The sequence below is a fragment of the Centruroides vittatus genome, unplaced genomic scaffold, assembly GCF_030686945.1.
Source record: "Centruroides vittatus isolate TY-2023 unplaced genomic scaffold, ASM3068694v2 contig_634, whole genome shotgun sequence".
Taxonomy (NCBI): domain Eukaryota; kingdom Metazoa; phylum Arthropoda; class Arachnida; order Scorpiones; family Buthidae; genus Centruroides; species Centruroides vittatus.
Window position 1 is genome coordinate 854,964 of NW_027122389.1, and position 13,584 is coordinate 868,547.

The 13,584-nt window shown below is 35.5% G+C and overlaps 1 protein-coding gene across 4 annotated transcripts in view; it reads right to left on the reverse strand.

Moving 5' to 3' along the window:
• The window catches only part of LOC136979763 (basigin-like), a 55,850-nt gene that overhangs the window by 16,786 nt on the left and 25,480 nt on the right, over positions 1 to 13,584 (reverse strand). For all 4 annotated transcript variants that reach the window (XM_067275792.1, XM_067275793.1, XM_067275794.1 and 1 more), the window contains 2 exons: positions 7,187 to 7,303; positions 2,833 to 3,009 (listed from right to left, as the gene is read on the reverse strand). In XM_067275792.1, coding sequence (XP_067131893.1) covers positions 2,833 to 3,009; positions 7,187 to 7,303 — 294 coding nt within the window. The remainder of the gene's footprint in view (positions 1 to 2,832; positions 3,010 to 7,186; positions 7,304 to 13,584) is intronic.

A 13,584-nucleotide genomic window follows, 5' to 3' on the forward strand; every position in this document is an offset into this window, starting at 1 on the left:
AACAGACATTTGAGATAGATACTAATTATGAAAGGAATGCAAAGGAAATGTGTATATACTTAGTGAAAAAAAGTAACATTTTAGATGGTTGAGTTCAAAGTATGATCAAAATAGAAATTAAGATCAACCTAATAAAAAATGCTTGTATTTTTTTTTCAAAATATTCACCTTCACATCCAGTTACATTTTCCCAATGGGAGGGCAGTTTGAAAACATCATTTTTAACATTAAAAATTGAGTCACTTTCTTTTTATAGCTGTGTGATTTGTAAATTGTTTTCCATGCATACAATCATCCAAAGATTTACAAAAATATGGTAATTTGGCAGCGATAATACAGCAGAATAGGAAGGATGAGGTAAAAGTTCCCATCCCAATTGCATTATTTTATTTTTTTTAATTTCCGTAATGTGTGGGTAAGTGTTATTTTGTAAAAACAAAAACACCTTTGATGCTTCACCAAAGATGACTGTTTTAGCCTTAATTTGTAGACTTTGTTTCTGCTGGCTGTAAAAATCTGATGTGAGAGTTTGACCAACATTCAAGTAATATCTTGATGAATAAAATTACTTTAAACAAAAATTACAAGCATTTTTATTCACTTTCAAAAAATGAAATTATTTATTTGGTTGCTTGACATTCACTATTCAATAAATGTCCCCAAGGAAATTGTTGTGGAAGGTCTTGAAGAAAGTGATAAAAGGAATTATACCATATAAATACTTGTAGATTAAAGATTGAGGTACTGAGCCTTTGAGAAGCATATGCTCCAAAATGTTTACTGCAGGGTGTTGTCTCTGACCCACATTATTTAATATTTATGTAAATGATAGGTGTTGGTCACAGGAATTGGCCAGAAAAGATTACAAATTCTTCCATCTATCATCTATCTATCTAATTAGAACAGAGGCATTTCCATTGGAGCCGAAAATTTAACAACCTAAGGTATGCTAATGATACTCTTACGAAACTGCCGATAACCCGTCGGAATCAAAATTGTCTTCTTCCGATTCCTATGACGAAGAAGGGTTTTCTTTTTGTGTGTCTTCGGCCGAAACAACTGCTGTTAAAAAATACTCGACAAGACCATCGAAAAATGCATTTTGCTATTTAAAAGTACGTTCTTTGGTCAAAGAAACCATCTACGAAGAAGAATTGAGCACCGATCAAAAATCATCCGAAGACGACGTCGGTTTTCCAAACGGCGTTATCGACACGACGTCCCAATCGTTTTTGGCACTAACCGAAGAACTGAAGATACTCTTATTATGGCATCCAGTGAATCAGAACTTGAATATATTATGGAAAGACTTGAAACTGAGAACAGGGAATATGAATTAATGGAAATAAAAGGAAAGTCATGATAATTGATTGTTACTTGACACAGGCTAATTGCAGGCTATAAGATAATGAATTTGTTTACCTTGGATCACTTCTCACGAATAAAAGAGGATGTGATAATGAAATTAAGTGCAGAATTTGCCTAAATTATGTAGAATTATATAGAATTTGAAAAGATCGAGATTACTAATTTTCTCGATTGCCATTTATGCTGCAGAAACCTGGACCATAAATGCCACCTCAGAGAAGAAACTAGATTTCTTTGAGATATAGACATATAGAACACATAGAAGAACGTTAAGAATCTCTCGGACGGAGCACCGAACAAATTGCTCCCTCCTATATCGACCGAAAATCATAACGTGCCGTCCCACTAAAATTCACCAATCCTACCGTGACTTTTTGGAACATATTTCCGGGCACAAAAACGGTTTTGAGAAACGAGTTCTAAAAAGAAGATTAATGGCAAACGCCCTAGAAGCAGGTGTCGGGATAGGCGGGCAGACTAAGTAATGGCAATTACGGGACACACATTGCGTGAAGCCATTCAAATAGCATAACACTGTGAAAAGTGGAAGGATACAATTAAAGCTGTCAATTCATAATATCACCAAACCCTCCGAAAGGGCAAAGGACTAAGAAGAAGGATCATTTGCAGACGATCCAGGAGTTACGTCACAGAATGGAAAAGATGCAAAACTCGCGTGCAGACACAGGACGAAGAATATAAAAAATGGGATCCGAATATTAATTACGTAAAAATGGAACATTTAACTACAAGAACGGCAAGATCGTGGGCGAACGGGAACAGAATAAAAATAGTCGAGTACTTCAAATACCGGGTCAGTCTTGCAGGAGGACAGTAGTTAGAATGTTAAATTTAATATTGTGGAACGAGAATATCCCGAAGAAAACAAAAAGAAAAAGCTATAACATTATCCTACATAGTCTAGTGTACAAAAAACAGGAGCATAGGCTTTTGTTCCAAATAGAAGCAGAGATTAAATTTTGGAAAAGACCAGTAAAAAATATAGTTCCAACGGTAAGAACAAACAAAACATACAGATCAAGAGTGATTACGACAAACATTAAAAAAATGGGAAACAACATATAAAGGAAAGCGAAAAGAAACACGAGGAGAGAATGAAATGGACAGAGAAATATGAAGAAATGAGGAAATCACTGCAACGTGCTGATGCAGTGGATTTCCTCATTTCTTCATTTGCTGATAAAAATCATAAATCATTAGGGATTAATTTTGTTTTCCACAGAATGATCGTGTCCAATTCTTGCTCATTTCTAAATTAATATTAACAGACATCAGATATCTGTTTAATAGCATCTTATAATCCAAAATGTATTGCTCGATAACATTTATGTATATTTATTAAAATAATATAGCTATATTATTTCCTTCTAAACCTAATAATTAAAAAAAATTATTCAACGAATTATTGGAGTTCTGTGTTGATTTCTTATTACAAAGTTTTACCTTTTACTCTCACAAGAGTCGTAGCATTAGAACTACTAATTCCATTGTCTGCTTCACACATGTAGTTAGCACGATCGGTGTATTCTAATTCGTCTATCGTAAGAATGGCATTCGGAATTCCTTTGTCGTCTTCCGAAAATCCAATGCGATCGTCGCTGCCATTTAATAACTGTCCGTCTGAAACGAGGAACAAAAAATTTCTACTCGTTCCATATATATAAAATTTTATTAAGCAAAATAATCTAGCCACAAAAAGACTAAAATTCCAACAGAAATTTTTAACAAACTATTTTCGTGCAAAAAACAAAATTGAAGAATTAAAAAATTCTAGAGAGCACACAATATGCACATTAATCAGGAATTTTTTTATAATAATTTATTAACAAATACTTTTACCTTGCTCTTAAACAAAATAGGTCGTAAGATAATTTTTATTCCCACCCTCAAAGTATTGTTTTAAATACGAGATGTAGAAAATAATTTTTATCCGTACTTCTCGGTAAAGAACAATTTTTTTCATTCGAATGAACCCATTAATTATAAAAATCATTTGAGATTCGTCTTTCGTTTGAATGATGTTCTCGTCCCTTTTTATTAGGCCGTATCTTACTAAAGGACCGGCTGCACGAGTTACCGTTTCGACTGCCGAATAACCGGAACGGTGCCGTGCCAATAACCAATACGTCAAACCGAAACCGATAAATTATCATTTGTTGTCGACGATAAACAATTCTCTACCTCTTTCACTGTAACAATTCCCTCGACTGTTAGGAGATGGCACTAATGTTAAAAATTCTGAGCTGTTGCAGCTCTTGTAAATTTTTAACACCGGGGCAATCTAACAGCTGGAGGAATTTTTATGTCGAAAGAAATAGGATTGTTTATATCTGTATTTGTTGTTATTGATAGACTTTTATCGATAATGTCGAATATTACACAGACGATATAGAAATTTATCGGTTTTAGTTTTGTGTGTCGGTTATCGGCACGGCACAAAGTAATCGTCGATATCCTACGTACGGTCGAGATCGTTTCAAAGTCGACATGGCCCGTTTTGTGAACTTTTGAGTTTATCGTCATCTTATCAATATAAAAAATGAAATTAATGTTAATTTTAGTTTTAAGACTTAAGTTTTTATTAAATCCATCAAAAAATTTTGAAGAAAATATGTGTGTTTTAAAAAACTGTTGTAAATTTGTGTCGTGTGGCAAAACCATTTCAAAGTCGACACGAAATAAAACGTCGAGAAAGAGTCAAATCGGAACTTTGTTGGACCGCATTGGCCCGAATTACACGAAGAAGTCGACTTTGCAGACTTAATTACCGTATATCTTGGCGGATAAGACGACGTATAAATTTTCGTCCAAGTTTTATAGTTTTAGCATATATCTGTCCTATAAGACGACCCCCAAACTATCGACGGCCTACGAATTTAGTTTAGATCGGCAATCATTTTCCGAATAATAATACTGTATAGCGTATATGGAATTATGTCCTATTTGTAATTTTTTGAACGAACAAATTTTATTTTCTTGCATCTGGCGATTTTTGCAAACATTCGCACTAATTCGGGCATTCGGGTAATGACCGTGACTATTCACAAAAACATTGTATGGGCTATTCTATTTTGTGCACATACCCTACTCTCTTCTAGTAAATAATTACGGTTTGTCTGTCTTTTTATAATGGTTTTAATTTATATAAATTTCAATCTAATTTTTTTGTATCTGTCCTATAAGACGACCCCGGATTTTCGGGGCAATTTTTTATGGTTCGACTATCGTCTTGTCCGTCGAGATATACGGTAATTTATCGACGACATCCTGTCCAATTTCCGACCAAACCTTAAATAATTCATTTTTGTATAATGATAAAGATTTTCTACGGCTAAGAGGAATACGGCGGTCTAATTCGTCCCACGGGTGTTCTATTAAATTTAAGTCTGGTGACTGCTGTGGTCGTTCAAAAACTTTCATATCATTTTCATTGAAATATTTTCTGAGAAGCAGTGCTGTATGTTTGGGATCCTTGTATTGTCGAAAGACAAATTCATTTTCAATCCCCATTTTTCTTGCCGACGTCACTAAATTGTCTTCGAGTATCTGTCTGTAATCTGCTTTCGTGCGATCGTGAATTCGAACGCTATTGTCCATTTCGAACCCCGAAAAACACCACAAACCATTATGTAGGGCGAGTGTTTTATCGTTCCCGCAGTTTTATTTTTATCGAATGCTTGATTTTTCTTTCTCCAAACAAATTTTCGTCTTTTAGCTTCCCGCAACTCTCGTTTTGACTCGTCACTCCAAATAATACGCTTCCAAAACTTTAGGGGCTTGTCCACAAATTTTTTGGCAAAAGCTAATCTTTTCTTCCGATTCACTGCCGAAATCATTGGTTTTCTACGAGCCACTCTTCCGTGGAGACCCTTTTTTTAATTGATCTTCTCTTAATAGCCGAAACACTGGCTTAGAGAGTAAGCTGTTCTTTTATTTCTTTAGCTTTTGGTGGCCTCGCGGTAAATCATTGCATCTTCTCTCGATGTTGTGGCCTTAGAGCACTGTCCTCCTGGTAAATTTCTCACTATTGTTATTTAAATATTTGACTATTATTTTTCTGACACCTTCTCGTGATATTTGATGCTTTTTTGCAATAATAGCAAGAGAATTGCCATTTTTACACTGGTGTACAATCTGCACTCTTTCTTGGAGATTCAATTCTCTCTTCTTTGGCATACTTTATTATCGATATTAAAAAATTATTTAATCAACAATTCTGGAATTAAATTTTGTGTTATACTCAATTTGAAATTAATTTCTTACTGTATTTACAATGTTTTCTTTGTTGTCAACTTCCAATTGATGTAACGATACTTCACTCATCGCTCTTCAATTGTTTATTGGTGAAACAAACTAATCAGTTATATACTGTTTTATGCAAATTAGCAAGGTTATTGCGATATGCAAAGTAGTTAACAGACCAAAAATGCATTTTTTCCCTTAAAATGTTAAAAAAACAATGTTTTCAGTTGTCGACTTTGAAATGATCTCGACTGTAATTCTTACTAATGAAGGGCAATCTTGTCGGTGGCATTTCCGTAAACAGCCACGTAGATTTACGGTCGGACACCGTATAATTTTTGCACCGCGAATTTACGGCCGACGGTTTGCATTAGCCTAGTGACCGTAAATTTCAAAATTTGTCTTCGAGTCTTTTTCTATACACTCGATACTTTTCAATAATTCGTAAGTCTTTATGTTCAATATCAAAATTTTAGTTTAACATAGTCCTATTATGGAATAAATTTGACTCGTCACTAATTTAAAGAATAAGCTATGCTCGTTGCACAAGTTACTTCGACCCATCGGACAGCCATCGGTCGGTTTGCAGAAAAATTGTTACCTCGTAAACGAGTACGTTATTTACGACGTAACAATTATTTTAGCATTAAATGTCGGAAAATTCAAGAATTTACCAGAAAAGAGACTTACGGAACGTTTTATTTGGCATACCTCACCTTATTTCTTCGGCACTTATTTTATTATTGCAAACATTTTCGGACAATTAAACATCCCGTCTTTGGATCCAACAATCTTCTCAAATGGCAGATATAAATTTTACGCGGAACGACCGTTCTAACTAACCGAAATTTCATTTACAACGGGACGTTTCGAGTCTCGACGAGAACACAACTTTTAAAATTAATTTAAAACATTGTTTAAAATCGAATTAAAAAAACTCGGGCAAATTTAAGTATAACGAACAATCGTTTATTGCGACGACGTCGCGATGCCGGGCCGCAATTTTTAATCGTAATTTTAATTTATTTTTAATATATATAATAAATATATTTTTAATTTAAAGTATAGGCTTGCCACCTCAAATTAGTACCCTAGTGTCTTGCCTCCGTACATCAAACTTTTCTGTTAGCAACGGAGTCGTACCGGTCGTCCGTCTAACTCCTTTTGGGGAAAGTTTCGAATCGAAATAACGTAACTTCCGGTTTGCATCCGAAGTCTGTATATAGTTAATCGGGGCCTCCCGCCCCCGAGCTTTCTAACTCCGTTCTCGAGATTAAAGGACGGAAACGGACGGGCAACGGCGGGACTTTATAGGTCTACAATTTTTTCAAATCGCAGCCCGATAAAAGAACGGATCGCAAAACCCAATACGTCTTCGTCCGAGGACTTCGTAGCGGAGTTAAGACTTGCAGATTCGAATAATTCATTCGAACGAACTTATCGTTACTTTTCGACTTTACGTAAAATTTTTCTAAACGTACAATTAATCGGAATCATAATTTAAACTAATTTAAGAGGTGCCAGTCCGCACAAAAAGACAAACGTACATACATACCTTTGTACCAAGAAATGGTGGGAACCGGAATGCCCACTTTGACATTGCAGTGCAAATTTAACTTGTTACCCTGTACCAAATTGATAGACTTGTCGAACTGTTCCACTTGAGTCTTCGCTGTGAAATTAAATTACACGGATACGTAAACAACGTTAATATTTTGGTTCCTTAAAAATAATACGTATTACAGTAGAGCATCGATTATCCGACTTAATTGGGAACAGGGGTCGGTCGGATAACCGCAAAGTACGAAAAAATACATTATTAGTATAGTGTATTAGGCCCGGTTTAAATACTAGCCTCCCTTTCGTGGTCGAGCCAGTGCTGCCAGCTAAAACACGCAAAAATTTAACAAAAATAATATTAAAGTAGCCAAGACATAACCAAATATTGTAGCGCCACATCACTAGCGGACATTTGAATTTGCCGACTAGAACGCGGTCGGTTAATCGGGGGTCGGATAATCGATGCTCTACTGTACTTATAAGGAACTGATAAAAATTACAGAATTTTCAGTGTTTAAATTGAAAAAGGTAACGATTTTAAACCGAGGAAAAAAGATTATTACATATTCTCTACTCGATACCAATAAATATTTAATTACTTCTATGGAAATTTATGCAAAGATTTAATTTTTGCATAAATTTTCATCAAACTTAACTAATTTTACTTTTGCTAAAAGTAATTTTGTTCATAACGGTTTAACAACTAAAACTAGAATTATCGTCAAATTAATGTAATTATACGTAAAAAATAAACGAAATTCGGAACATTCCTCGACTCTCAAAATAATGCCACGTGTCGGCCGCGTTTAATTTTAAAACGACAGTTTTCGAATGCCGTTTCTCAAATACTTAGATTCCGGAATACGTGGATTCTCGAAGAAATGCGGATCGTTTCCGACGGGAATTACTCGCAATACGGGCATATCCTTAAATATTATTATTCGAATAATAGTTACTCCACGCGTCAAACGTTAGTAGAACAATGCAGTCGTTACCCTTTTGCATAAAAAATGAGAAACCGTAAAATTCTCAGAAATATCGAAGAAGAAAAGAATAACACGAGCGGAATAAATCAAACGACCGTTGGCGGCGGATGGAGCCGGCCGTAACCAGTACGACCGCATCCCGGCACGTAACAAATACGCGGTGCAACGCATCAACCGATCGACGTTAAAAGTAACTTTAAAGATTTAAAATTTAAATCGACCATTAAAAGAAAAAAACAGAACAGATAAACAAAGTATTCTACGTCGTGGCTAATTGGAAATCGAACTACCGCGTTGCTATAATTCGAAGTAAATTAAGAAAGTGCAAAATAAGCGAACCGTTTCGATTTTTTAGATTTTTTAATCAAAATATATGCCCGTTAAAAAGATAGAGAACTACCTTAATATCAAAATTAATCCGAAAATGTTAATAAGCATTAAATTTATCTTTAAATTATCAAAATATACATCGTTAAAAATAAATGCAACAACGGCTTAAACGTAAATTTGCAAATGTATCTCTAAAAATATAATCTCGATACGAATTATCATAAAATAAAATAAATTAGGTAATAAAAAATCGGAAATGAACTATTAATAAACAGAAATGTATTAATAGTTCGTCTCTGGTATTTTTTGCCACCCAACCCTTATACGGCACGCTCCGAGGAAAATTATATCGGTAATTTGTATTTGTATAAAACCTTTCGGTCGCTCGTCTATTAAATCGATAAGAGAATTGGAAGAGCGGAGAGAACGACTCGCGGAAAAGACGATATAAACTCGATTACTTATATAAGGTGTTGGAGAAATATTTTTCCAAATTATTGCCCACCGTTAAAGATCTGTCGCTAGCTTTACTAAAAAAAGAGAAAGTGCGCGATGGAAAATGCGAATCCGAACGAAACTTTTGTAGTTTGAAGGCGGTGTCTCCCGAAAACGCGGACAAATTATTAGACGTAGATGGCCGGTCGTTCGATAATAACGAACAAAAAATTTTTTGTGTCGTTTATAAAGAGTGCAATAACGCATTTAATTAAACCTTTAACTTCCGGTAACAAAAATTTTGATGTAAAAATTTCCGAGGAACGTTTTTGACCTTAACCGGGGTTCGCCTCGGGTCGTCGGCCATATTCCGTAATTGGAATGCGCGGAACGCAAAATTTTTCGATATATTTTTAAATAATTAGAACCGTTTACGCTACTAAAACAGACGCGCGGACCGATCTGCGGAATGCCACGTTAATTAAGTAATCGTTTCGAACCGGTTACGTCGGGGGCCCTAGAAGCCACGGAAATATACGAGACCGACCCGACTGGCAATTGTATTAACTTTAAAGATGGGGAAAGCGTTTCGTTTTGCGTGGCAATGCTTTAACGAAAAATTGGGAATTGCCAACGCGAGTTAACAATAATTATTATTATTATTATTAACTTATGTTAATAAATAAATAAAGAAATAAAATACAAAATAATAATTATTGTTATAATTTCATACTTTATTTCTTATATTTATATCTGGTATAATTGTAGATTTATCGCGGATTAATTTTTTGTTGTTTTACAACATTGTTTTGTTCTAATTATTTAAAAATATATTGAAAAATTTTGTCCCGTGCGTTCCAATTTTGGAACGTCGCCGACGACCCGAGACAGACCTTGGCTAAAGTCAAAAACATTTGTCGGAAATTTTTACATTAAAAATTTTTGTTACCGGAAGTTAAAAGTTTAATTAACTGTGTTTAGTAAGTAGTTCCGGTACCGAGATGAAGGTAATTTTATAGAGTGCGATAAAAAGATGTTTCCGTGCACTGACTGGTGGTTCGCTAAGATCTCCACCTACTACAATATTGTCCCGACTTAGAAAACAAACACTTCTGTTGGGATTCAAACTTTTATTAAAATAGTATCTATCTATAAATAATAATTAAACTAGCTATTTGTATATGGTGCTATTTGGATTTTTGAAGGGTTGGAGGATTGGTGAGGTTGGATTTGGAGAGGGATCCGAGTATTTACGATAAGAAAACCGCGCGGCACAAAAAAATTGCTCGGGCTAAAGTCGACGTGGAATGGGCTTTATGGGTGTTTGGGGATGGGACCCCGCAGTATTTTTTCTAGGGTTTCGAAGACTATTTGTACCAAATTTGGTGCGAATATGCCGAGTGGTATAGCTCCATTTACTTAACAAACGTACAAAATAAGATAAGAGGGTGGGGATTCCAAAGTATTTTTTCGAGCATGTTAAATATGCGTGCCAAATTTGGTGATGATACACTGAACGGTATAGAACCTTTGCTTATCTGGATTGAGAAATAGCCGCATAAAGCGTAGCGTGTCTGACAACTGGCTCCCGTAAATAAATACCAAATTTACCGAGTGTCTGTTCGATCGACCGAGATGGTTTGGACACGTGCAGTGCCAACCAGAAACAGCCCCGGTACAAAGAGTCCCGGGAATGTCGGTGGAGGGGGAAAGAAGGAAAGGAAGACCCGGAATGAGACCCTTAAATGCGATATGGAGGAGTGCAGCGTCTCTGCGGAAGTTGCTTTGGACGGGAGAAAGAGAAAGACTCAAAGTGCCGACCCTATATACTTGGGTAAAGGACAAGAAGAAGAAGACCGAGTATGTGTCCTTGACTTTTGTTCGTTGTCGTGGTGAATGCCTGGATGATGGGAAATTGAAGTCGTTTAATTGTAAAAGAAATGTTATCCGAGGAAGCGTGTGGATAGCAGAAAACAAACAGAAAAAAATCCAAAAAATTATTCGTAACAATAAATCAAAAACAAAGAACACAACAATAAACTTACCCCTCAATAACCAGAAAGCAAAGACCCAATCTCCCTTCGCAACGTTCACTGTCAGGATCTGTACATTAATTGCGTTGTTAAACATACCACATTTAACTAATCTCGTTCCATTAATCAACCCTTTTAGTGTCGAGGTTCCTCCGAGCACTACTGTGGCTCCGATTTTTAATGTTAACTTATGTGATGGAAGTCCACTTATCTCAGTTGCGTGCAGAAATTATCTTGTTATCACAAGAATATATTGCTAGGTATTCTCAAGTATTAGGTCAGTCCATAAGTCCGTGCGCATTTTTATGACCTTGAGAAAAATCTTGTTTTGCTGTTAAAAATGTCAGTCTAATGTGATAATTTTTACACCGAAGTGTTAAATTGAATGTCATTCATATAATACTGTTCAGAATTGTGAACATTTCAGTTGTTTATTTTCGTTAAAATGGAAGTAACCGACGAATATAAAAGACACGTTTTATACTTTTTATTTGGTGAGAATGCTACAAATGCAGCCAAAAAAATAAATACTGTACATAATCAAATCGTAATTAGTTCAAGGACTGCGCAGAAGTGGTTTGAAAGATTTAGAAACAATGATTTTAGTGTGGAGGATAAGGCTCGTACCGGAAGATCCGTCGACTTCGACGACGATGCTCTCTCTGCACTAGTCGAAGCAGAACCATCTTTAACAGTTGACGAAATTGCGGAACGTTTAAATTCATTCCACGGAACCGTTCATAGACACCTACGACAAATCGGAAAAGTTTCAAAGCTAGGAAAATGGACACCGCACGAACTGTCAATAGCTAACCGACAACAACGTGTAAACATTTGCACGTCTCTTTTATCCCGTATTGCTTTAGAACCTTTTCTTTGTAGGCCGGTTACCGGAGACGAAAAATGGATCCTCTATAATAATGTGACGAGAAAAAACAATGGATGGATCTCGACGAGCAGCCAAAACAGACTGCAAAAGGTGGGTTGCATCCAAAAAAAATTCTTTTGTCTGTTTGGTGGGATATGTCGGGTCTAATTCACTTTGAGCCGTTATAACCTAATCAAACAATTACGGCTCAAATGTATCGTGAGCAATTAGAGCGTTTAAATGAAAAATTCAGAAAAAAATCGACCGTCGTTAGTGAACAGAAAGCGGGTTCTCTCGCAACATGACAATGCCAGACCACACGCTGCAAAAATAACTGCACAGAAACTCGAAAGCTACAACTGGGAAATTTTACCTCATCCACCAATATTGCTCCCGGTGATTATCATCTTTTTCGCAGTTTGCAGAACTTTTTAAAAGGGAAAACTTTTGAGGACGAGAACAATGTAAAAAAGGCTGTTTCTGAATATTTTGATTCAAAACCGAAATCATTTTACGAAGACGGGATTAAAAAGCTACCATCGAGATGGCAAGAAATTGTACAAAATAATGGTGAATACATTATAGATTGAAATAAAATTGAATTAAAATTTTTTGCTGCTTTTTTGTAGATAAAAATACGCACGAACTTATGGACTGACATAGAATTTTTTCCATGCAGAATATTCTCAAGAACTTCGTGAGAATGGGTAGAAACTCTACTTTTCCATTATGACAACAGCCACTAAAATGAAAGTTGTTTCTACTAGAGGTAGGCAGTTGTGTTTCCATCTCGTATTAAATTTAATATTCATAAATAGTTAATTTTTAATTCGGACATTTCTACAATTTAATTTGGAATCGATGATTAAATTTAATGACCCAAGAATTTGGCATATTGTTTAGCCTGTTTATTATGGTGTTTATTGTGGGCTATGGTTGTTGATGTTTATAAGTAATATGTGTGAACACTAGTTTGGAAAAATATGTCATCGCAAGCGACACTAAGATGCTAGCGGAGCGAGTGCTAAACACAGACCGATGGAGTATGCCGCACACGCACAATTCCGGACTTTCCCTCTCCTCGTCAATCGTTATGCGAAACATCGCTCGTTCAGCGAGGCAAATTTTTACAATTTGTTTTGCTCGTGCAAAATACTCGCCGTGCGAGGTGCTCGTTAAGCGAGGTTCCACTGTATATTGTACGTACTGGATAAATAGAACACAATAAAAAACACACCTTTAACAATCCAGCAAATAAAATTTACTAAAATAACGATCGAAACAATCGTTATTTTAGTAAATTTAAACTGATCAGAAACGTTTTTATTTTAGTAAATTTTATTTACTGGATTGTTAAAGGTGTGTTTTTTATCGTTAAATAAGAAAATGAATGGTTAAATTAAAAGTAGGCTAATTGTAATGTAATTAGTATGTTAATTAAGATAAACAGCTTACATTAAGGTGAAATCATCAATTATATAAGGAGAATAATTTGAAAAAAAATAGAAAAAAGCATGCAGTCTAACTACGCGTAACAATGACAACTTTGTGAAAGAATTAAACAGAACAAAGCAAACAACCCAATGACGATCTCATCAGAAGATAGTATATGTCAACTTTTTGACCCCAGACGGCGTCAACTTACACTTTCTCGGAGTCAATCGTGACACTTTATGACACCTTTCCCTTCACCCTGTTACCTTTGGGGAATTTTGCGCTTTTGAATAGACAAAGAACAGCC